General features: G+C 43.8%; 1 protein-coding gene across 3 annotated transcripts in view; it reads right to left on the minus strand.

Annotated features, from left to right (window-relative positions):
• Positions 1 to 6,112: 6,112 nt before the first annotated feature.
• The window catches only part of Lcp1 (lymphocyte cytosolic protein 1), a 98,821-nt gene continuing 78,513 nt past the window's right edge, over positions 6,113 to 26,420 (minus strand). For all 3 annotated transcript variants that reach the window (XM_032917974.1, XM_032917975.1, XM_032917972.1), the window contains 6 exons: positions 24,655 to 24,733; positions 24,056 to 24,170; positions 22,812 to 22,945; positions 13,483 to 13,606; positions 11,124 to 11,248; positions 6,113 to 7,711 (listed from right to left, as the gene is read on the minus strand). In XM_032917974.1, coding sequence (XP_032773865.1) covers positions 7,579 to 7,711; positions 11,124 to 11,248; positions 13,483 to 13,606; positions 22,812 to 22,945; positions 24,056 to 24,170; positions 24,655 to 24,733 — 710 coding nt within the window. In that variant the 3' untranslated portion in view covers positions 6,113 to 7,578. The remainder of the gene's footprint in view (positions 7,712 to 11,123; positions 11,249 to 13,482; positions 13,607 to 22,811; positions 22,946 to 24,055; positions 24,171 to 24,654; positions 24,734 to 26,420) is intronic.

Raw genomic sequence — 26,420 nt, forward strand, 5'->3', positions numbered from 1 at the left:
CTAGCTCCAAGGTTGCCTGGCAACCCAGACAGGACCGTGCTCATTGGTTGGCTAGCTAGAGCAATGGAGAGAGCAAGCATTATTGTTGGGACGTTTTCATGAATTCATACTGACTTTGTTCTATCTGCCTGCTGAGATGCTGTAATCAGGCCTGCCCTTGGGAGCACAGTCAGTACTGCGTATGTCCCTGCACAGTCAGTAACTTGGGGATCTTTTTGATATCCATGTTAAACTAACTATTGGAATGCTGGGGTGATGGTTACAAGCACAAACTTATTCTAAAGTTCTTGTGGTGATTCCTGTGAGCCACCAAGATGCTTGGGCAGCTGACCTGAGTCATGAAATGTGTGCATGAAACACAAGCTGTAGAATCTCTTAGGAACAAATCAGAGGCTCCATCATCCCTTAGGAACTGAGCATCAGAAAAGATATGGGTCATCTGTAGTGGCAAGTGTTTCCCCTGTACTTTAAAGTGTGGACATCTCTCCTAAGATTTTTTTTTAATGTCCAAGATATAGCAGTTTCTCAAGATAAAGCAGTTTCTAATCTCAGCTATACTGATCTTTAGTGTGTGTGTTTGCATATATATATATATACACACACATATATGTGTATAATATGTGTATTATTATATATGTGATATAATTATATATCACATTGTTATATGTGATATAACTATATCCTCCTCCCTCCCCAGCTGTCAGTGATTTGGCAGAGGTTAAAACAACAAAGTTACATCCCAAGGAAGTTATTGCAAACTTCACATTTGGGGCTCAGAAGAGTAATGAGGTTTTGGGACAGTTTACCAAGTTGTCTAGCTGTCAGTGGGCACATAGATCATCCTAGAGATGGTCAAAGCAAGGCATCCAAGATGAGCTGTAGAGAGACAGAAGGGAAGATTTGTGGGATTGGGCACAGGCAAGGTCAGATCCATTAATGAGCTAGCCGCCAGGAAAAGGTAGTGCCAAAAGACAGTTTTAACGAACCCAGGAGGGCCAGAAGACACAACTCTGGATCTGTGCTGAAGAGAAGAAACTGTGAGAGAGGGATTATGGGAAGGAGAACACTGAAAGGCAACATTGGGTGGTGAAGGATGTAGAAGAGGAGGGAAGTGGTACTGTGTCTCAATCAAGTTCTGAAGGTGGAAAATGGTATTGGAAGGACGCTTTCAGCCTTCAAGCTCAGTGTATGTGAAAAGGTGTAATTTAATCTGGCTGGTTTTGTTTCCTATCAACTATACGTCTTTAATGAGACCTCTGTTCCTCCTAGTGCTTCCTCAAGCTTTGATGCGAGTGTGGAACATCTCAGCCCTTTCTCCATGGTAGTACTTGAACACCGTAGCCTTGGCAATTCATAAAGAATATACTTTTATTTTTATAATTATAGAGTCTGGGAATGTTCAAGGGCAAGGGGTTATTTCTGCTGAGGGTCTTCTCTGTAGAGTCTCGAGGTGATCCGAGGCACCATGAGACTGAGCAAGCAGACCAAGAGAGCTTGCTCAATTCTGTTTTGTTCTGTATTATAATAAAAACTATCCTTATGACACCTCAGTAATCTATGAATGAATAGATCTCTACATGAAGGTAAACTCCCTAGAGGACAAAACACCTTCTGTTTTAGTTAGGGTTTTATTGCTGTGAAGAGACCATGACCATGGCAACTCCTATAAAGGAAAACAGTTAGTTGGGGCTGGCTTACAGTTCAGAGGTTTAATCCATTATCCTCATGACAGGAAGCATTGCAGGCAGACATGGTGCTGAGAGTCCTATATCTGGTTCATCAGTAAGTGAATGTCACTCTTGACCTGGCATGAGCATGTGAGACCTCAAAGCCCACCTGAAGTTAGGAAATTCTTCCAACAAGACCAAATCTCCTAATAGTGTCATTTCTTTGAGCCTATGGGGGCCATTTTTATTCAAACCACCATACCTCCCAAAGACCCTACCTCCAGACAACTTCAACATCTGACCTTGGGGATTTCATTTCCAGCAAGTGAATGTTTTGGAGAAACATTCAAACCAAGGCATGGATCAAGTGGGGAACCTTTGAAAATGCAGATGCTGATTCAGTAGGTCTAGGGATGGCTGAGACCCAATTTTTTAAACATCTTCCAAGTGCACCTTGTCTGGGTACCTTAATTGGAATGTATTTGGAACAGAACATAAACAGTGTGCTTTTGTGGTAGCTGTCTATGAGGTCATTCAATTATATCAGATTCCATTGAGCTTCAGAAAGAACTATTTTCTGGCACTGTAGTTTTCTAAAGATTTCTATCTGAAAATAATGTGCGATAGCTCTCTATTAACCAAACTACTTATTTAAATGAAGTTCTTCAGTTTTCAAACATCAGACAATATAAGAATTATCACCATCTTGCTTTCTTGTCCCTTAACTGTGGACAGCAAGTGCGCATTAACTAGATTGCCCTGCTTTTCATGCTCTTCCCTATCCATTAAATTCTTTTTCTCCTTCTATTGAAAATAGATTTCTGTTTTACATAATGTATCTTGATTATGGTCTCCCCTCCCTTTACTCGTCTCAGTTCCTCCCCATCTCCCCTCCCATCTGATCCACCTCCTTCCTTGTTGTCATTAGAGAACAAACAGACTTCTGAGGCATAATAATAAAATATGATAAGGTAAAACAAAAATGAACACATCAGAATAGGACAAATAACAAACAGGAAGAAAAGAGCTCAAGAGAAGACAAAAACACCAGAGACACAGAGACACACTCATTTGCACACTCAAGAGCTTCACTAAACTGGAAACCCATAATATATCCCAAAGGACCTGTGTAGGCCCCCTGCACACCGCCTCAGTCTCTGAATTCATATGGACATTGAACCTAATGGCTTAGAGGACCTTGTTTCCTTGGTGTCCTCCATCCCCTCTGGGTCTTACATTCCCTTCACCCCCTCTTCTGTAGGGTTCTCTGAGCTCTGAAGGGAAGCATTCGAGATATCCCATTTAGGTCTGGCTGTTCCACATTCCTCACTCTCTACATATTGTCTGGCTGTGGGGCTCTGTGTGCTCCCATCTGCTGCTGGAACAAGCTTCTCTGACGATGGCTGAGCAAGGCACTGATCTACGAGTATAGCAGAGTGTCATTAGGAGTCATTTTACTTCTATGTTCTTTTAGTAGAACAGTAGTTTTTGGCTTTACCGTAGGTCCCCGGGCTATCTAGTCTCAGGTCATTCAGGCAGCATCAGGTACAGTGCAGTGGGCCTTCAGACAAGTCAGACATTGGTTACTCCGTAAGCTTTGTGCCACCATTGCACCAGCATATCTGGCAGGCAGGACGCCATGGTAGTCAAAGAATTTGTAGCTGCACTGGTATTTACATTCTCCTTTAATGGCAGGCAGAGTACCTCTCTGTACCAAAGATGCTAGCACATAGGGTGATAAATAGAGAAATCAATGAAAAAGAAAGGAAATATCTATGTAAACTCTGTCTTTCAGAAATAGGGAGAAAGGATGTTGCATAAAGAGCCGTTGTTATCGGAAAGGGTGGGGAAGTGACTTCTGTTACCAGAATTTTATTAGGGAACTCTGAAGAGTGACTGATTTCACGGAAAGATTGGTCATATCCTGCTGTCTTTCTGGATTTGGGGACTGCAGAGCCTCCCTAGCTAAAACAATGTCAGGTTTATAAGAGGACACAGCTAGTCTTTACTTCAAGACTGTGTGCTTTCTAGTGGTATAGATGAAGAATAAAGATTGGAGTAGTAGATACAGTGACTGGAAGTAGGTGGGCCCAAGGACACTGGCGGTGTCTCAGGGACACTGGAAGAACATAGATGTGTGTGTGTTTCAGGCACTAAGCAAACTGTGCTATAGTCTAGTTTAGGTGGCCAAAGTGTTCACACAGTCTGATATCGTGTGCAAGAGGCCGATATCGTGATCCTAGGACAGCCTTGACGTGTGTGCGCGCGCGCGTGTGTGTGTGTGTGTGTGTGTGTGTGTGTGTGTGTTACATGCATGTCTGCGTGGATACAATCAGTAGGCTGGCTGGGACTTTGTAAGTCACCTAATCCAAAATTGCATCATGTGGACTCCAGAGTCCTAACTTCCAGGCAGACAGCAATCCACTCTATGCTGAGACCTTTCCAGGTAGATCTATTTCATAATCTTCCTTGTAATCACGTCTGCCTGTTCAGTGTTTAGCACGGTCAGTAAACATTGCTAGCAACTAGTGTAAATCACAGCTGAAATAGTTTCCGTGCTCTTACTAAATATCAGGGAATGTGCGTGGCTTTGGGGGAGGCACTAACCAACACATGTGCTGTCAATGTCCTCCCTGTTTCTCATTCATCAGACCCGAGCTCCCCGACCAATGTTTGTGGATCTTTCATTCGGGATCGAGATTTGAGTCCCCATAATACTTCGTAGTTCTACTATCTCTTAATTGAAGTCTGAACTTCATTTCAGCTGTGTGTACATGCATGTTACGTGCATTATCTCTCTGCTGTATTAACATCTTTAGGTACAAAATGGAGAAGTTAGGTTGGCTCAACTGTCTGTCCCAGGTTCTGTGTAATATAATTTGAGGGAACTTAAAAGAATCTCTGTTGTACTCCCCCAGTATGCAATGAATTGGATAGGTCAGAAATAGACAGGTATACTATTATTCACTTTGGCCTTATCTGCTAGGGCAAAAAGACTGAGACAATCTAAACATCTGTAAGCTATGGGTCAAACCCAGCTTGGACACAGACACAATCCAAGGCACCTATTGAAAAGGTGAGCTGGAGTCCATGTGAAGGTGCAGCTCCATCTCTGAGGATGTTAGGGTTAGGTTGTTTAATGGAAAAGCGTGAGGTAGGGAATAAACACTTTAGGATGCACGTGACTGGTGCCCAGATACTCCTGTGATACAAAATAAATGGTAAGAGTAGTTGATAACTGGGCAGAACACTAAGGAATCGAGACAGAGGCAGTGGATGGTTGATGCGATGGTACTTTGTGGATCACAGGCTCTGAAGGAAGAACCTGACCACTCCTGTATTGTAAATACCCACTGTGCCAATTCTTAGCCTATACTGTTCTAATAATAGCTGGCCAAAATTCAGGTGGCTCCAGTGGACTGAGAGCTTTAAAGCACAGCTCTACCATGGGACGGGGGAGGGAGTGGCTGCTACTACAGATCTTCAGGTGCAGTTTAAGTAGAGAAAGGAGTAGCTTCTGCCTACTGTACATCCTTGAGTGTGGTTCAACCCCTCATGCCTCGCTTTGCCTGCCCAAGTGAAATGTGACCATAAATAGCTAAATTTAGAATGCTCACATCCCTTGGGCTACTGAGTACCTTGTCACTCATCTGTGACGGTTCTTCCTCCTTGGTAGAGCCTACCTGTCCTTATTCTGTGTGCTTATGTATGAAACCTATAGCTGCAGTCTAGTCCCAACCAATAGTATTGTTAGCTTCTTTGTGTGTGTGCATGGAGCACAGATCAGTACAGTGTGCCATACATACAGGAGCTGAGAATGCATTCAGTCTAGGAAAGAGCACTTTTATGTAAGCCAGTAGTAAGGCTGGGCACACATTTTAGAGACAAAAGCTCAGTTTCTCAGCCACCATATAGCAATGGAGCTTCTCTGTGGGTCAAGGCAGAGCCATGCCACACTGATGGCAAATTTCTGTGGTCTCAGCAGTCTAGCCTAGAAGGAGCTGGCTACTTCAGACTCAATTCCTATTCCCCCATAAGCACACTCATCCCTGCCACAGTGCGATCCAACCCAGAGGGACAGGAGACCCCAGATGCTACCAGCTCAAAGCACATTTGCTCAGTTCATGCAAGAAGTCATTTTTATCAGTCTCCAAGTCTGATCTTCATGACTGAGTTCAAAGCATTTTGAACAATTCCTGTCCCAACTTCCTTCATGCCATTAATGGGAACATCTCTCTCAGTTTTCAGCTGAAACATTTCTCCTCACTCTACCACCTACCACATGCCCATAGTTATGTGGGGTGTCTGGTTTTGCCAGTTACTTGACTACAAAGGCTCTCTCTTGTATGGAAGCCTTCCATAGCCCTTATACAGTTTCTCAGGTATTATACACTCTGTGCTAGTGAGCTAGCTGCAAGCAACCTTTAAACAGATGCAGAAACAGCCAGAATTGGGAACATTTTATTTGGAAAGATTTTTTTTAAACATGATTTATCTTCATTTTTTCATTAAGGCAACAATAATATCCTTACTTCGTGGAGGCAGATGGGCAAACATTATCTGAGGCTACATGAAGTTCAGACTAAAGTCACAGCCAAACACTTTGCATTCGGATGAGCGGGAATACTGGTTGGGAGCTGGAAAGAGTCATCTATTGGTTTCCTGAGCCTACTGTCAGGGGATGAAGCTGAGATCCTGCATTTCCACTGCTTTGGAAGACAACGAAGTTCCATTAGTGGGAGTACAACTTTCACTAATGCAGAGGGAGTCTACCTTTGGTTCACAATGCTCTGTGGATTTTTAGCTTTTGGTAAGTTTTCGTGGAAATTGCTTATCTAGTGGGAGCTATTCAAATTCATGCTGTCCCTTTTCTGTTTTGAATTCCAGGCAGTTCCTAGTCAACGTGGTACTCTTGGCATCCAGCTACATATGTGTATGTGCCTGTGCAAGCATTTGGGTGAGGCAGGGACATAGATTATTGGCACATATCAACCCCCACTTACAGAAACTTTAGGGGGGCAAAAGCTTTTATAGTACCAACAAAGTGAGTATTGGTAATATGGCCTGGTGACAATCAAATATGTCGATGTCTAAAAGCAAATGAAGTTATGCAGGATTGCTTCCAACTGTCATCAGACATTTTGTCAACACCACAATAAGCAGCTCTCTAACAAGAGGAGTTAAAGGTGTGGAGATATACACAGAAGGGTAGATGCTTTGTGGTTCCACCATACTGCCCCCTAGTGGTTTTACTCTCCATTACACTTTCTTTGAGACCCCAGTTTTTCAGTCTCCCAGAGACTCCTGGGAGCTTGACTATTTGTCGGATACTACAGCAGCCTAGAGACAAGGCTGGCAAAAATGGGTATGGTTCTGAGGGGATTGGAGCAAACTCACAGGGAGACAAGCTGAGAGAAGGAGATGCAAGGAAGGGCTGTGACCATCCAGTGTCGGCCTCTAGTGACAGGCTTTATTTAAGGCAAGTTTGACGATCCCTTCCAGGTCCTCAGTTTAAACAAGGCAAAAAGCAGCTAGATCAAACTGGCTCAAGAGATCAGGTGACCCTTAAGAACAATGTAGTCTATATCCTTGGCTATCAGTGCAAGCAAGGTGTCGGGGGTGGGGTGAGCATCTGGAAATAACTTCTTTTTAACTCTCCCCCCTCCCCCAAAGAATTTCAAAGAATAAAAGAAAAAAATCTGTAGGCGAGTAGATCTCCTGGGGGCAGGGACAACAAAAGAGAAGCTCGACTATAGCAGAAGCTACTTGGCAGAACGAATATGCGAATTTCAGACAATGTCTCCAAGGTTCAGGACTTTGGAATGGCTTGAATGGTCCTCTGTATCCTGGGAGCACCACATGCTGACCCTCAGGGTTGATGGTGTCGCTTTCTGGCTTGCTCCTGTGGGACTTACACCCTCTTCATCCCTTTCCCCATGAGGCAAGCGAACACTGTCATGACCATTTTGGGGTTCACTTCAACCAGGTCTTCTGGAAGGGCATACACCCTTGCTCCGATTTTTCTGGCCATGGAGATAGCATACCTGAAAGGGAGAAGAAATACAAGAACTGAACAGCAGTCCTGAGGAGGACCCGTTAGGAGCACAGGCTCAGCACCCTCAGAGAGGGCAGGGCTGGCCACCCCATCTGCCCACATGGGCCGACACATCTTGGCTCAGTAAACTCCATGAAGTATCAGCAGCTCCTACTGACTCAGGATGACTTTGACACACATGCTTTGCCCTTCCCAACTTTTACCTTTTAAAATGTATATATGCATATGTGTGTGTGTGTATGTGTGTGTGTGTGTGTGTGTGTGTGTGTGTGTGTGTGTAGGTCAGAGGTCAGAGGTCAACACTGGGTTCTTCCTCAATCAGTCTTGACCTTAATTGTTTTGATACAGAATCTCTGAACCTCAGTGAGTTCAGTGATTTGGCTGGCAAACAGCAAACAGGAAGTCTCCTGCCTCTTCCCTAGCACTGGGATTATAGGTGTGCAGGATCACCTATGGCTTTAGCAGGGGTACTGGGCATCCCACTCAGGTCCTGTGCTTGGGTGGCAGGCACTTTGCCAGTTGACCCATCGTCTCTTCAGGCTCTCTGCTGCTACCTTTGAGACCCACAGAAGAAATATTCTCTTGGGGTGAAGGGTGTGGCAGGAAAAGTCCAAGAATTAAGTATGAACTGCTAAGGACAAGCACTCTGTGGACTGTGTTTCAATGACAGAAATATAAGAAGAAAACTGCAGGTACAATATCTTGTCATGCATAATACCTGGGTGTATAATTTCTTGTTCCATGTACAGATGTTTTATTTTTTACTTATAGTGCACTCCTATTGGAATAGTCAGAGTTTTATGTTCTGTTTTTCAAATGAAATCATCACAGACACACAAGAGCCTCAGCGTTCTACACATTCCAGATCTGTTAGTGGTGACTGTTTACACAGTCACCTGTTGATTCCTTTGTTCCCTCACTCTTTGTTCGCCTTACTGTAGCTACTCTACACATTCACCCACCCTCCCCCAACCCAGGGCCACCTCTTCCTCCTGGTCTCTAAAAGAACTCATCCTGACTTTAGTGACCAGATTAATTTGAGCACTGCCCATTCTTCCTCCTGTCCACCTCTCAATACTTCCTCCATTTTAATTGCTAATGAAAAAATTAATATTTCCATCACAAAACACATAGGGAAAACTCCGTGAAAATCTTTGAGTGTAAAAAAAAAAAATCAAACAAAAAGAGATCTCAACCTAACCCCCAACCCCAGACATAATTTCTCAAAAACATAACAATTCTTAGCACTTGGTGGACTTTTCCCTCACACTTATTTCCCTTTGTTTCATGGTGTGTGTGTGTGTGTGTGTGTGTGTGTGTGTGTGTGTGTGTGTGATGTATGTGTACATGAGTATTTGTGAAAGCCAGAGGACAACTTTATATGTTGTTCCTTAGGCTCCACCCATATTATTTTATCATTTACTTTAGGTTTTCTGGACAGCGTTTTCCACTGGCCTGGAACTCACCATGTTGACCACAGTGACTAGCCAGTGAGTTCCACGCATCTGTCTGTCTTTGTCACCCTGGCAGGGAGATTACAGCCCAGGCTACCATACAGGGGGATCACAGCCCAGGCCACCATACAGGGGGATTACAGCCCAGACCACCACACACAGATCTGTCTGTTAAGCAGACATTTTACTCCCAAACTCTTCAAACTCTTTTCCTTAAAAGATATTTGTCTTTTTGTTTTCAATGCTAGAAATTAACATGGGGCCTCTTGCATAATAGGGTATGTTCTGCTCTGTCCCAAGCCCTGAGCAATTTTGAAAGAAAGAATTCTGTGTCTTGTCCTTGGAGGGCAATGCATAGGAGCCTGGTGTGTGAAGTCAGACTCTGATGTCTCCCTTGTGCAGGTTAAAAATTGTGTGACCTTGTTAAGTCCCAGTCAGGCCTGCACACACAGGGCCCAGGCCTGACTGGTTTCAACCCTTTCTGGTTGTTTTGTTGTTTTCTTTCTGTTTTCTCACTGTTCTTCTATCTAGAGTTTCTGTCTTCTCTGTATCCTGCTGGCTTACTTGTCTTTGCTGATGAACTCAGCTTAGAAGTCATTGCTCTAAAGAGCCATATCCCCTTCCTCCCCTCCCGTCACCTTGGTACTTCCCCTTAGATAAACTGATTACACACTGCACAACCACAGGTTAACTATAACTGTGCTGACTATTATCGGGTGAGGAGAACGTCTGGAAAAAGGATCTGTTTTCCAAAGCTGACTGCAGAGAAAAGGGCACTGCTAGGGTTTTAAAATAGGGGTGAATTCCAGACTTGTAAGGGATCCCATGGTGCTCCTGACCCAGAAAGCTATGGGGAAGTTCTGAACTCCCATATCTCTGACTGGGACCTTATTTGGAAATACAGTCGTTACAGGGGTCATAAGACAAGGGCATGCGTGCAAAGGCTCAATATGCCCTGTGTCCTAATAAAGGAAAAGACAGAGATGGGAAGGTAGCCACGTGAAGTCACAGACATACAGCGTGGGCGGAGCGAGGCATTAGAATTCTGCTTCTACAAACCAACGAATTCAAAGGTTTGCTGGCCATCACAGCAAATGGGAGAGAGGCCTGGGAGAGTCTGCCTCAGAGCTCTGGGCATCAATTAGCCCTGATGGCAGCTTGCTTTCTAGCTTTTCTGACTGGGAAAGAATAAATTCCTGTTGTTTTAAACCACCCAATCTGTTGGTTCTTTATTGTGACGCCCCAGGAAGGTAATGGGAATCAATCCAAGAAAGGGGCCTCTGTAGAGCAACAGTTGGTAAACTTTTAAATAAGAGGCCAGATAGCATCATGTCCGGGTCTTCTAGGTAAGATCAAGTGAAGCCCAGATACAAACTACCTTAGGCTTTGTTGCAGCTTCTGAACGCTCCTGTTCAAGCAGAGAAGCTCCTATGTAAATGAATGAGTGTGCTCCAATAAATCTTTATTTAAAGTGCACGCAATGGGCCATATTTGGAGACTATAGTCTGCTGGCTCCCCTAATAGAGGGTTCATTTGGCAGGACAGGTGACCTTTGACTCTGACAGTGACACTTCTGACACTGAACTCTATCCTGCCTACTCACATCTGTGGATATTCACGAGTGACGTTCTTACATTGGGACTTTCCACACCAAGCTTTAGTTTTGAAATCTATTGATTGGGGTTAAGAATCTAGTTTTATAATAGCATAGCCTTGCTTACTGCTTAGGAAACTACTCTGGAGTTTGTTTGGCTCCACTCTCACGCAAGCAATCTGAAGCAGCTACTGGGCCACCCCTCAAATGATGATGATGAGACCGAGATAAATCAGGAGAAGAGAACCCCGTGAATGGTAGAGATAAAGCATTTGCATGAGGCACAGACATCAGATCCCGCAGCTGCCCGGTAGGCACCTGGCCCTGCGCTTGCCCCAGGTTTATGCACATACTTTGCATTGTTGAGCTTCTCTTCATCATCCAGGTTTTCTGTCTTCAGAAGGTCATAGTTTATGGAGCCTGGCTGAATGGCATCGATGAGATCCAGAACTGGGAGGCTGGTGCTGATCTTTGGGTCCTACATGGAGAAAAAGGGAGGGTTTACCAACATATCTAGCATCCAAAAGTGGGTGGCAGGAGAAGCCTGAGGCTACAGGTAGGCTGGGTCACAAGGGTGGTCTTTCTCTGAGGAACTTGGGGAAAAACTCAAGGTTTCCATGGAGATGGGAACAGCATCAGTAGGATTAAGCACAACAAGACAGTAATTAACACACTTTGCCCGGCCTTTTCTTGTCAACACAGGCCTCAGGTACAGACAGGTTTTTTTTTTTCTTTTGTTTTTCCTTTTATAAAAGCTTTAACTTTTGAAACTTATTTTGTAATCAATCCATAGCATGTTATGTGTCCCTCATCCTTTGAAATATATGGACTTATGGGTAGCTACATCAAGCTAACAAATTCATGGCCTTACAGGTGGTCATTTTTGTGGTGTGGGTGTTGAATGTGCACGTTTAATCTGTGTTGGTGCTCAGTGCTGGTCACCGAACTAGGGCTTCGGCTTCCACAGTTACTCTTCTTCACTTCAGAGGAGACGGGATTTATGGGGTTAAGTGAGGTGCTGGGACTTGTTAGAGCTGGGATTTGAATCTAAAATTCAGACTTAACATCCTGGACGTTGGTAAATGTTTGGATGTTCACGTCTAGCGCTGAGAACACTCCTCAGATGTGGACGTACGGAGCTCAGCACATGCGCTTTCTTTATTCATGGCCCTGGGGACAAGGGGCTGGCCTGTGTTACTGTCTGAGCAGCTGAGTTCAAGCAGTGCACACTTGGAAGGTGTGAATCAGAGAATTCTAAGGCTGATACTAGTTCTCCTGCCTTCGTTTTCCTATAGCGGCAAAGCAGTCATATTCAAGATCAGAATGAGTCTATTTACTATTTCCTCTTGGCTATAAAAGAGACATTGTAGTTAACAACAAAGATGGGGCTTTACCCCAGTTTCTTCCATTTATGTTCTTTGCTACCCCCTGCGGGCTGTTTTGGTGACAGCCCAGCACTCAAGAAATGCAGTGATCCAAGCCCCGCCTTCCTCCCTGAATTCCGCCCTGGGTATGGAGCTGACAATGGGCGAGGGGTGGTAGACATCTGTAGATGTCAGGGGAATGGTTTGTCAAGAGTGAGCTGTATCTCTTGCTTTAGGTGATGGCTTTGACTTTGCTCTTTGCCTTTCCAAATGTATTTCTGGAAATCCCTGCCTCACTCCAGTCACTGGCCTCCACTCTTACCTGTGCTCAGCAGCCCAGGCAGAGCAGGAAGCCTTGAGGTGGGGTAGGGATAGGGTATCCCATATCCCAGATGAGCTCACAGTTGATAGAGCTCTTAGCACTGGCCTACCCTGCTCTGCCTTTGCCCTTTTTGGAGAGAAGAGACTTTAATTTCTCTTCTCCTTCCTCTGGGTAGGAGGGGGGTCCTCCCCACGAATCCTGACCTTTAAACATGAACACTGAGACACAGACAACATTAGGGACCAAGTGTCCAGGTCCTTGAGAAAGACTCTTGTAAACACACAGCCAAAATTAATAAATTGGATACTATATAATGGTATTATTAATAAAAATAGGGTTGGGTGAAGTACATATCCCCCTTCTCCAAAAAATATCACAACCTTTCTTTTAGCCTTGTGATGTTTGCACATGCTTGGCCCAGGGAGTGGACTATTAGGAGCCTTGGCCCTGTTGGAGTAGGTGTGTCACTGTGGGTGTGGGCTTCAAGACCCTCACCCTAGCTGCCTGGAAGTTAGTATTCTGCTAGCAGCCTTCAGATGAAGATGTAGAGCTCAGCTCCTCCTGCACCATGCCTGTCTGGATGCTGCCATGCTCCTGCCTTGATGACAATGGACTGAACCTCTGAACCTGTAAGCCACCCTCAATTAAATGTTGTCCTTATCAATGTTAAATGTTCCCCGTCATGGTGTCTGTTCACAGCAGTAAAACCCTATGACAAGCTTTTACCCTCTGCCACTGTAATATAAGAAACTCTGAACTGGAAGTGTGCACAGTTTTAAAAATGGATTCCTGTGTGTTATACTACTTTAAAAGAAAGAAAAAGAGAGGGCCTAAAATGGGATACTTAATAAAACAGGTTTTGAAAATTATCTGTTAAAGGAAAAAGGATGAGAAATTCATCAGTAAGATGGTTGTGGACATTAAACAAGATCATTTAAGGAAATCCAAAGCGACCATCAAAGCCCTGGCCCTGAAGGGCACTCAACACGTAATGAAAACAAAAGACACAGAAGATGAGACCCTTACCTTGAAGCTAGCGATGGACGAACTTTTTTGTGCCTCCTTCAATGTCGTGTTCACCCAGTTGACAATAATGTCATCATTGACCTTCTGACCACCTCCAATATCTTCCAGGATATTCAGTGTGTACCTGAGTGAAATCAAGAATGATTATTTTCTTGCGGACAAGTAGCTAAGATGTTCTTTCTAGACACATTGTGGGAGCAAGCCCGCGCACAGTCACAATGGTGAGGGAAAGGGTATTTAAGAACGCCAGTCCCTTCTGCTCATCCCGTGTTCACCGCTGCTCTATTCACAACTGCTAGAAAATGGAAACAGCCTTGAGGTCCATCAACTGATGATTGGGTAATGAGAACGTGGTACCTTTATATCATGGGATGTTTTCTTGCTGTTAAGAAAATTTTCCAGGTAAACGGAAACAATCATTCTGAGTGACGTAACCCAAAACAAGAAAGACAAACATATACTGTCTCTCGTTTGTGGATCGTAGCCTTGACTCTTCAGATAATGCGTGTGCCTTTGGGAACACCCAGCAGTCAGGGACCTAGTAATGGGCTGTCAGGGATGCTTTCGAGTGAAGGCAGACAGAACACAGTGCAATGAAGGGTTAAAGAGGGAATGGTGGTACAGGAAGGGTGATGGGACATCAGAATAGAGGAGGGAATGCAGGGAAGGATAATTAAAGAATATTAAAGAAAGAACAGGGCTGGAGAGATGGCTCAGTGGTTAAGAACACTGGCTGCTCCTCCAGAGGTCCTGAGTTCAATTCCGAAAACCACATGGTGGCTCACAACCATCTGTAACGGGATCCAATGCCCTCTTCTACCACACAAGTGTACATGCAGACAACGCATTCATACATTAAACAAAATACATAAGTAAATAAATGAGAGGTTTTTTTTTTTTTAAAAAGAAAGGACCTTTGAAAAAGTTCTATAGAAATCTATGGCAGCAGAAGCTTCATAACACACACACACACACACACACACACACACACACACACACACACACGGGAGGGAGTGTAGACTAGTAGACTAACAATGCATAAGCACATAGTTCTTAAAGTGAACTACAACGCTATTGCTCTCTTGTACCTGATGCCAGTGTTCTGGGAAAGAAAAGCAGGCAGGACAGTAGAGAAGAGTGGAAAGAAGATGGAGCAACGGGCTCACCCAACCTGCAGCGTCGGTCTTCAAGCGACCATACAAACCAAGGAGCAAGGACCAGCAAGGCTGTGAGGCTGATCCGCCACACAGGCCACGGGAGGAGAGTGAGATCCTCAGGACTCACTGGAGAGACGGAAGGAGAGAACCAGCTCCACCCAGTTATCCTCTGTGCTCCTCGCTTGAGCTGTGGCACGCACATATACACCAGCACCCACAAACATACCACAACCACCCGCCCCCACACTGCCACTGCCATATGCAATAAAGAAGGTTTAGTTTTTGAAGTTAAAGGTTCACATTTTTAAATTTAAAATGCTGGGGAAAGTTCCAGCCGTGAACAGAATAAAGGGAAAATATTGATAAGTAGTTAGGAATACAGTAGCAATGAAAACCTCAGTGAAACCAATGAAACAGAGGGTCTAAATCTAGTCCCCAGTGGGTTTATTTTATTTTATTTTTTTTTTATTTTTTTTTCCAGAGCTGGGGACCGAACCCAGGGCCTTGTGCTTGCTAGGCAAGTGCTCTACCACTGAGCTAAATCCCCAACCCCACCCGGTGGTTTTAGAAATGGCATTTTTACAGGAAGAACATTTGTTATAAGAGCCACCAGTCCCTTAAAACTCTCCAGCAAGGAGTAGGGACCCTGCTTCCTTTCTGGACTGGAGGAAAGCCAAGCTGGTGAGTCTCAGAAAGGCTTGCCAACATCATGGTTCAAGTGTGCAGGAGCGGGTCATAGTACCCATGAGTGACCTCTTCTCTAATTGAAACCCAGGAGGCTGGTGACTGATCTGCCTCATGAAGCACCATCCACGCCAGTGCCTTGAATTCTGCTTACACAATCTGTCCTGTCACTTGCTCTGGTTACTTAGTCTACACAAAGCACAATCTTCCCACATCTGTCCCCTGGGATCTCTAACCGGAGTTAAAGCATTACCTGGCTTGCTCTGGGCCAACACAGCTTCCTGCCACTGAAATAGGATTCATGGGCTGGGATTTAGCTCAGTGGTAGAGCGCTTACCTAGGAAGTTTAAGGCCCTGGGTTCGGGTCCCCAGCTCGAAAAAAAAAAAAAAAAGAACCAAAAAAAAAAAAAAAAAAAAAGAAAGAAAATAGGATTCATGGCCCTCGAGACTTTTACCATTTAAAACCTTTTTGGAATTAAAAAAATTGATTTGTTTATGTGCATGAATGTTTGACTGTATGTATGTATGCATGTATGTATGTATGTATGTGCGCCACACGCATACCTGGTGCCTGCATAAGTCAGAAGAAGGAGTGAGGACCCTAGAACTGGAGTTATGGATTGTAATGAACCACCATGTGGGTACCAGGCACCAAACCTGTCCTCTGCTAGAAGGGCAAATGCTCTCTTAACCGCTGAGCCATCGGTCCAGCCCCTGATTTATTTTTAATAGGATTTCAGGGGTGTGTGTGTGTGTGTGTGTGTGTGTGTGTGTGTGTGTGTGTGTGGTATGTACATATTCGGGTATGTGCACTTGAAGGCCAGCGGTTGACATTTTCTTCCTTTGTCATATAAATGACAGTGTCTCTCATCCAAGTGGGAGTTTAGCTAGCTCGTTACGCTGACTGGCCGTTGAGCTACCAGGAGGCACCTGTCTCGGCCCGGCAAGTGCTGGTGTTACAGACACATGTAGCCAAGCCCTCAGCCAGGGTCCAGACTCAGGTCTTTGTGATCGCATAGCAAGCACAGCAAGAACTGTGCTTCGTACCCAGGGAGCCAACCCCTCCCCACCTGAAGATTTTCTTTGCTTAAAAAGAAAAAATCACCTTCACTGAACTGGCAATTAGATTTGCACATCGCATTCCTGTCCCAAACCAGCTGACTCCTTTGAGAACACAGTTGAGGTCATGTCATTAGAGATCCAGGCCAAGCTTCCCACTAAGGCACACAAAGCCCTTCGCACTTCGGCTCGCTGTCTCCTCGGGCATTCTCAGTTTCCTCTTCCTCCCTCATCCTCATCCTCCTCACACACGCATGTTTCAACTAAACCGAGGCAGCAGGAGCTTTCTAACCCACCCCGTCCACACCTTGCATCCTCTTGCTTGGGGGATGTACCCAGGCTTGCTGGCTCAGATCTGGATATTTCCGGTCCTTTGAACACCTCCCACCTCAAGCATCGTCCCGAACCATGCTGTGTATCAATTATCACGCTTCATTCAAGCCTGTGTCTTAGAATTTTTGACAGAGACAACGTCTACCATGTTCCCATGGAGACAGGTCCGTGTCAATTCATCATGATGTTTTCAAGGAATAAGCAGGGTCCCTAGTGCACGCTGGGTATCCAGTAAATAAAGCTGTAGATTGGTGGGTAAAATATGTAGAACGGATGCAAGGAGATGAATGAGATGCTTGTTTGCACTAAAAAAATAAACTTTAAAAATGGGACCAACGTGATAGGACTTAATGAGCACCCAGAATTTAAATCTAAGGTGTATTTAAAAAAAAAAAAAATACTCCTAGTTCGAAAAGGATCCTGTCTTTTGTAGATTCATAAACATTGCGTGTTACAGCATGAGTAATCTTTTATTTTTTGGTCGCTAGCATATGCGTTGATTTATTTCCATTTGAGACAATGTTTAAGAATTTCTGCCCAGTGAACCTTTCAGTAAGGAGTGGTTGGTCAGTAACTACCTCATTAAGTCTTTCCTATACATAACCTGATGGAACGAACTAAAACAACCTTCCAGCTGCTTCCACCCTTCCAGATGTGCGCCTCCCCCTGTCAGACACGGAGCCCTGCTCTACCGGCCAAATCAAGGAAACAGAAGCTCAGCTCTCTCCCATTCTCTTGACCTTGGGAATTAAAGCTACAAAGAGAAGCCAACCTCTATACAAGATCTGTCTGTTAGAACCCAAGCCAAAGAACAGAGACCCTCTCCTGGGTTTGGGGGCACTTCTGAGGTGGCTTCTGGCACTCTGGTCTTAAGAACAACCTTTCATGATGGCATAGAGTTCTGATGAATACAGTCTGGTGGCCACCTCTGGTGGGATGCAGAAACTTAATGGAATCAGATGCAGATTTGTAAGAGAAAGGCAAAGGGAAGAAAGACTAGAATTGGGCTGTAATCTCAGGTAGACAGTGCTGTAAGCAGCTGTACATCCAGACACAGATTCAAAGGGTGGAACAAGGGGCCAGAGAGACAAATCTGCACCAGCGCACATCTGCTTTTCCAAAGGATCTGGGTTTAGTTCCCAGCACCCACACAGGACAGTTTGCAACCACTCGTACTTCCGGGAACAAAGGATCCAACACCCTCGTCTGGCCTACCCTTAGGTATACATACTACACACACACACACACACACACACACACACACACTTTTTTTTTTTATCGTCACACACAGTTTGGGTGACTATGCTACTGATAAGATCTCAATCCTGCTGTGCTTGCAAAAGGCTGAAAAAGCCCTTAGTCCAAATGAAAGAGCATTGTGAGCCAAGTCCAGCCAGTTCCTCACTCGACAGAGGAGGATTGCCGTGGTGTGGATATGCAAGGCCAGGGAACTCGTGCTCTCCCTTGCTTGTTCTCCTGCCTTCCCACACTCAACACTCATTTTAGTTATTTAACATTTGATAAGAGGGACAATGCTTGGTCTTCATTCTTGGGGACCTAGTCTGAAGTCCCCATCCACAGCCTGTGTGGCTGTAGGTGATGTCTTCATTGCCTGCCTTGGAGTCTGCTCTTTCTTCACAGTATCATTGCCATCTGCTGGCAGTTTACTTGGTGCAAGCTTTGGTCTCCTAATTTATACATTAGTTGCCAGCTGTCCAATCTTAGAATGATTTCCACGATGCTGAAGGGGGAAAGGGAGGCTTACGCAAGACGACAAGCCATTTATTGTCCTGATAAATGACCAAATTAGCATATCTGTGCAATCCAAGTGAAATAAATTCTACCTAGAACTGGATGCAAATTGAATAGATCTGTTACTGTGTGGCAGGCAGAGGAAAAAAAGAAAGGAAAACAAAGCAAAAACAAATCCCTGCTGGTCCCATTTACATAATCACCAGGCATTTTTCCTCCTTTGGTAGGAATGCATTTCTCTGTCCACTTCCTTGTATGCAGAAATCTTCCATAACAAACATTTGTGAGAACTGTCACTGATCATCTAGGGGAAGTCAGCTGCAGTAGCAGACAGACCTTACCTTGTATATATCTCAACCCTATAGAAAGGCTTGGGGCCATGTGTGATTGAAACTTCTGAGGTCGGTGGGCATAGAGAATAGTCAAACGACCTGGAGCACCGCTTGGCCTGGGCTATGAACACACTCCTCTCCTAATAATGCACTTGGCAATCTGAGACCCTCAACCTGTGCATACTACACACACACACACACACACACACACACACACACGCTCCTCCCCAAACAATGTGGCTAGCAATCTGTTGGTAATCCAGGACCCTATACTATACTATACAGGACCTATACTAATCTGAATGCACACCCACCTCTGAACAAGCTTTTCCTCCCCTTGATGGTTAAACAGGGATAAACCATTTTCAATCATGCTCCATTATGTCTGGGCAAGACAATATGGCCTAGATTGGATCTGACAATAAGACAGACTGTCCTCAAGTGAACTTCTAGAGAGAATCTCCTATTTGCCTCCCTATGTCTGTGCATAATTTAGAATGCATACATAAAATAAGATGCATACGGAAAGGGGCAGGCATAGTAACAAGCAATAAACAAAAATGCCTTATATGACATAAACCACCAATCAAAACAGAGAACTACTCAAACTATGGTCTTAATAAGGAAACTCCCCCTCCTCCTATGCCCTCAAAACAAAGCCCCAAATAATACTCAGGCCCCTTGAGCTCTCGCACTCATGTGACCTGCTGTCATTGTCAACCTCATCATTCTTTCTGGTCTGTACTATCTTTAACAATCTGTGTGAGTCTTTCTTTCAATTTGTTGAGTAGGAATCCAAGAGCTTGGAAACACTCAGACCAGCACTGACCACTAAGAATACTTTTAGAACAAATATCAGAACCCAGGGCAACATCTAGATAGTATACAATTTACAATAGAATAGAGTTTGCTTAAGTTTTCTTATGATTAAAGTAGAACGTAAGTGCTATCCTATATCCTAATCCATGAGAAAATATATTTATACCAGTGAAAATGACTTGCTTTAAAGCCATCAGTACCCAAAACCTGTCTGTTTGGAATTCAGAACACGTGGAAGCAATGAAACACATCCAGAGACAGCTCATGAAACTATATACTGGTGACGTCTGGGAACTTTCCGTCAAGTGTGTCCAACCCACAACCTGTGGTTTCCATGTGACCAAGGATAGCCATGAATGTGTGGTCCAACAGAGAAGCCATAAACCCCCAAAACATTAGAGATGTCTTTGAAATTTTGTGGTAACAACTCCATGGTGGTTCTTGAGCATAAATGTTAAGGGTGACAACATTGTGTCAGTGTCCAAGGTGAGGTACACCTATCGCTATTTGAATGTCCAGTGTTCCCCGTGGGCTCACACAGTTGAACACCACTGGTCTCAGCTGCTGATGCACCTTGGGAAGATTGTGGGGCTTTTTTGGAAGGGGAGGAATTGAGCCACCACGGGGTGGGCCTTGAGCCTGCAGAGCCCAAGTTCAGTTCCTGTTCAACTCTGCCTCTTGAATTTAGATACAGTGATCAGCCAGTTTCCCCATGTCTCTCCAGTTTGCTCTGTCTTGAGGGATGGGCTGATCCCTCTGGAACTTTAAGCCACTCCCCTTGAGTTGCCTATGCCAGGCTACTTTTATCACAGTAATAGAAAAGGAACTAAGACAATGCCTGCAATGCGACATACAGTAAAACAGACAGAGTTCAAATTTCTTTATCTCTAGAGCTATCCACATGTCATAACATCTGTCTGGGAGGCCCCAGTTTGGGGACTGGGTGAAGACAATGTGAATTGTAGATTGGAGTACACCCTGATCATGGCTGACCACCCTCCAGCGAGTGGAAACAAGGCACAATTACATCAAGAACCAAGCATGAAATATGGGATCTGCAGATGTCAGCCTAAAGCTGGGGGCCGAGGGACATGGTCACCATGTCTTTGTCATGACCTTGCTAGACAAAATATAATCTGACATGTGATTTCCATGGCTTCCCGAAGGTTCAAAATAAATGATGTCATACTGGCACAGGATCTCTAATGGAAGGATATAAGATTCTGCCTTGTTAGAGCTATCAGTTGAGATACAAGTTTTAAGAGAAACAAGTTTATTTTTATTTAATCTATTTCCTATTTGCATTATTATCTAACTAATATCACAAAGTACCTATTCATTAATCAATTTTTCATCTGGCTCCCAAGTGTTTTAAAGTTCTCTAGTAAAGAACTTTTGTAGAGATAAACGTTAAAGTTCTTTATTAATGAGAAATGATGAGGTAAGAGAGACCAGACATAAACACTGACATAAACAACGTAATTCAGACTTGGACAAAAGGAAAGGCAGGATAGTGGTGTCTGGAAGGAAAGCGAGGGAGGTCAAGACACCCTGAGACTGCCCATTACAGAGAGGTCGCCAAACTGCATGCAGAGAGAGAACCAAGCAAACAGCCCCATAAACTGAGGTGATGTGGTTTAGAACTCATAGAAATTAAGGAGCCTAGAATTTGCAGTACAGAATTTTAGATAGGAGGGTATTAGCATGAAGGGAAAAGTATAACCAAGAAAGCCCAGGGGATCTTCAGAGGGCTCCTTCAAATTGCAGCTGAATATCGCCCAGGGTATATGCGGGGAAAGAACAGCTAGAACCCCTTGAAGCTCACATGTGGCTTGAAATCATTTGGTTCCCGCCAGCTGAAAGGGAAGAATTACTAACACGCCGATCATCATCTGACACACTCAGTTAGTATCTCGTGAATAACAGCAAATGCGCTGTGAGGAGTGTGCTTAAAGCAAACCTCAAAAGATTGAAACCGGGTTGAGCCTAACTGCACCCCAGAACACAAGCACAAGTTGTTAAGGGAATGGAGAAGAATTGAGCACCGAGCACGGTAAGCCAATGACGTTTGGCACACAATTAGAAAAATGTCCAGCAGGCGAAGGACTACGAACACAGGGCTTGTACTGTAGATAAAGGTGACTTAGTAGAAAGACTAGAAAAGAGTCACTACAACTATATCCATGTGGTCAAGAAGGCAGGCGGAAGATGAGAAAGATTGGAAATTAAAGAGAAAAAGATTTAACATTTCTGGGTATAGATATTATAATATAGAAATAAATATATGTTTAAATGTATATGTGTGTATACTAAATGGAGTTAATGAAACATGGCAGTACACAAGAGAGAAAAAAGAGAGAAACTTACAGACACATTGGCCTATATCTTCCAAAATGAAACAAAAATAAATAAATAAATAAATAAATAAATAAATAAAGGCAATACACAGTCTTCGGGTGAATCTGCGTGCACTCAGGGTTTCCTGAACAGCAGTGGGGTGAATGCAGTGGGCAAGCACACTACACACAGAGGAGAAAGGGTGAGGATGATACAGGTTTTCTGCTGTTAACACGCAGGAAAGAAGACAATGAACATTACTTTCAAAGTACTAAAGAAAAATACATTAACAGAATTCTACATTCCAAGGAAATATATTTCAATAATAAAAAAAAAATTAAGGTCTTTTCTGGCCTATAGAAACAGAAACAATTCATTATCAATAGACCTATACTGTTAGAAAGATTCCAGATATTAGAAGAAAGATCTAAGATGGCGATTTAAACCTATATGAAAATAATTTACTATGTTGATACAAATTAGTCAAAGGTAAGAGGATGAGAAAAGATATGCCAGTCAGGAGAAGTTGTGGTGACTATATCAACGTCAGGGGAAAATGCTCCACACGAAGGACATGGCACACAGAAGGCTGCTCTTAGTAAGATACATGTATGATTCATTCAGACAAATTAATAATCTAAACTACTAATTAACCTACTAGATTTTCATAAGAACTCAAACCAAAACTAAAAATTAAAAGATAAAAAGCAGAAAACCAAAAGGCACTTCCTTAGTTACGAAATCTAACTTAAGTTATGGTTTTGCTAGGTTAAGTCACTGTTCCTGAACATTTCTACTATGTTTCTAGATAAATGACCCATTCTAAAGTCTCACTCATCCCTGGGCTCCGCGTTACCTTCTCATGAGCTGCCAAACCAATGCCAGCGTCAGAGTGCGGTTTCCTTCATTGAGGTCTTGTCCTGCGATACCAACTAGGGAAAATTTAGCTTGATTCTTCCCCAGATCCACGGCATAATTACAGTTCTCGAGCTGTGAGTGAGGCAGAAAGAAAACAACTTAGGCATCACCTTGGTTATGATAAGTATCAGAGAATGATCGAAATAAAGATACCAAAAAAAGACAAATAACACCAGACCTGTGTGATCTCAAATAGCAACTGGTTCCTCGCTAGTGAGTTACGCCAATTAAAACTAGAAGAAACTCACTATCTCGAGCATTTGCCGTGCATAGTAAGCCAGCCTCAGTGATCTGTCTGTGACATTTCTAAAATAGCTAGACTTTTGGAGATAAATAGACTGGAAAAAATTCTATTCTCCGTGTTACGTACACAGCGTAATAGGCATGTAGGTAGATAGTCCTGTGGCTACTCAGAGATTATTACGGACCACAGAAGGTGCCTGAGTAGCTCAGCAGGTAAAGGACTTGTACTAAGTCTGACAGCCTGGCTTCAAGTCTTGGAACATACATGGTAGGAAAGAACCGATTCCTGCAAGATGTGTTCCCACCTCCACATGCATTCTGTAGTATACATGTGCATCCCCACATACATACACACACATGTATATACATGCACACATGCACACATGCACATATACACATGCACACATATGTACATACATGCACACACATATGCATACACACACACACACACACACACACACACACACACACACACACACACACACACACACACTAAATAACCATAAGAACAACTGCAGAGATGATGAGTGGTGGGAAGTGACTGGGCCACCCCTATTGTTACAAAGCAATGTTTCCGCTGTGTTGACAGTAGGCGAACCGTACCAGCCAAGCTGTGAGCATGAAACTCCAGTTCTTTTGAAAATTAGAATGAAGATCTTGCTGGGTGGGAGGAGAGCCTGTGGCTTTGCTTTCTCTAATTACCTTAATTGGGAAATTTTCATGACAATGCGTGAGACATCAAACATGAATTACAGATAAGCAATCAACTGCGAGGACAGAGTCACCGTAGTGGAAGCATTCATAAGGTCTCTGGATGCTGCGGTTAATACTGGCTAAATGCGCAGCGAAGCTTGCCCACCGGGTAGTGTGCTCACAAAGAGCTTTAGCAGGCTGATGCCGCCCACCTGCCTCATGCCCATCAGGGAAACCACTGTTTACCTTTTTCATGTTGCCCCCCAGCTTGGGGTATGGAGGTCTGTTTACTCTGTTCCAGTCAACAGGGACTTTGATCTTTTCATAGAGCTGGAAGATGACCAGGGCGTCGGATAAGTCGCTGAACAAAACAAACACACAGAATTCTCAGAGATCCAACATTCTGCTCACAGACGGCAGTAAGCGAGGTGCTTGGTTCCTGTAACGTTCCTGGGGACCCTAGAAATTTAAAGCTGTAACTATGTCCCTTCCATGGACAAAGACTGCCTTTAGGCAGGAAAAGAAGCATAGCTTTAGCAACAGCACAGCACAGGAGGCGATACCTGAAAACACTCCCCGTTTTGCCTGCTCCTGAGAAGACCATGAGCTTACGACACGTAGCGAGTCTGCTGCTTTGCAGAGGTATGAGTCTTGTATTAAATGCAGTGATGACCAAGGCACTGAGGTGAGTTCCTCAGCAGAGCAGGCCCTGTGGCTCCTCTGTATCTCACCAAGGAACCCGTTTGGGGAGAAAACACACACCACAGTGGTATGGTGTGTGGGATCCTATGCTCCTTCGGTGTCTCCGTGTTACATATGAAAGGTGAGCTCCTAGTTCTTCTTACCTGTACAAATGATTGACTCCAGGGTTAACTCCCAGTGAGTTCATCCAGTTCCTGAACGTCCGCTCTTCCCTCGTCTCACCTAGGTTAGAGAAGAGTTGTTAATACGTGACCTAGAACAGGGCTTGTTTATGATCTACATTTATGTACGGTGGACGTAACACAGAAGAAAGATATGAAATAAAATAGACACTGCTAGAGGTAGGCTGATAATCTGCTAGTTTCCCCCCATTTAATTTCTACGAGCATTTCTACAACAGCTAACAAGATTTGGAGGCACCAAGTAGGCTCCGCAGAGCCGGCTGGATACACTGAGGGAGGAGGCAGGTACGTTTGCTATTCTTGGTGAGACGGGAAGAACAACATAGCCCAGATTTGCAAGTATGGAATTGCACTTCACTTTCTGGGGTTGAAAAGCCAAATAGGAACGAGGAGAGATTGGAGCATTTTGGAAGACCTTAAGACGTAGGAGTAGCAAGAATGTGAACATGTTCACAGGGGGAGCAATAGGCAAGCTCTCTATTCAGAAGAACACTGAGAAGCGATGTATCAGGGACCTTCACAGAGCTAAGCCTGCCTAGAGGCTGCAGGCAGGCCTGGGGACCTGCAGGAGTGGTAGCAGATTTACACTGACGCATTATACCGCACCAGTCATTGCAGGTTCTTCTGCTTGATTGCTATAATAAATTCTTGGGCAAGGCAGAGATATAATGAAAGCAATGCCAGATGTGCCTGGCAGCGGTGTGCAGAATTACCGAAGGGTGATATGCATTTATATTAAGCATGCAGAAGGGATCATACTCAGTACTGGTGTGGGGAGCACATTTAACTGTTTGATGAATGGAGGGGAGGTCCCTAAGATCTACTAAGATAATGGATGCCTGGGAAAATACGAGTCCAGAAGAGGGGAAAGGGAGAGCAGACAATCAAGAAGACGTTTTGAATAAAGAATTGTTGGTATTATTTGTTTACATAATAGATTAAGAGTGAAGGGCAGAAAATATCTTAGTAGAACTCAAGACCGTTAGTTGTGGTGACCAAAATAAAAACAAAAACAAAAACAAAATGTGCTGATGAACTGAAATGAGAGTTGCTAACTTACTAACGGGGAGTACAAGAGACAGGAAGTGGGGAAGGAATGGGGAGCAGGAGAAGGATTCAGTTCAGCTTTTATGTGCTTTAGTGGGAAAGGCCCGAACTGTGGCCTTTCCCACTAAATGAATGAATGAGTAATCATCTTGATGCCCAGATTCACGACACAAAACCACTAAACCATCACCTGTCCAAGGCAGCAGGCTTAGCTGTGGACTGGGGTAAGGCACTGTTGAACGGGTTTTAGAGAAAAATAACGTGGACTTTCTTGCGTTAATAACATCCATTCAATATTAATTTTTCCATTATTTTTATATTGATGTAGAGATCGGTTCATGTCTTTTAAAGGATCAGTAAATATCCCTGGAATCACTAGCTAGTTGAAGACTGACTGGTTACATGCCATGCGTCTAATATTAGGACTTTAATTTGTAAAATATGACTGTCAGGGTTCTGCTTTAAAATGCATTCCCGTATCTTAATGACCCGGAAAAGATAAAGAGTAAAAGTGAAGCTTGAGCCACCACGACCTAGTATAAATTAAATATCACTTCTATTTCTAGCCTCTAGAAATGAATGTAGTCCAATAAGTATATAAATTAGGATTTTGGAGCTTAGAATTTATTTCATCCAATAATTAAATATGATGTCTTCCCTAAAACAGTTAAAAACGATGA

The sequence above is a fragment of the Rattus rattus genome, chromosome 12 (assembly GCF_011064425.1).
Source record: "Rattus rattus isolate New Zealand chromosome 12, Rrattus_CSIRO_v1, whole genome shotgun sequence".
Lineage (NCBI taxonomy): Eukaryota > Metazoa > Chordata > Mammalia > Rodentia > Muridae > Rattus > Rattus rattus.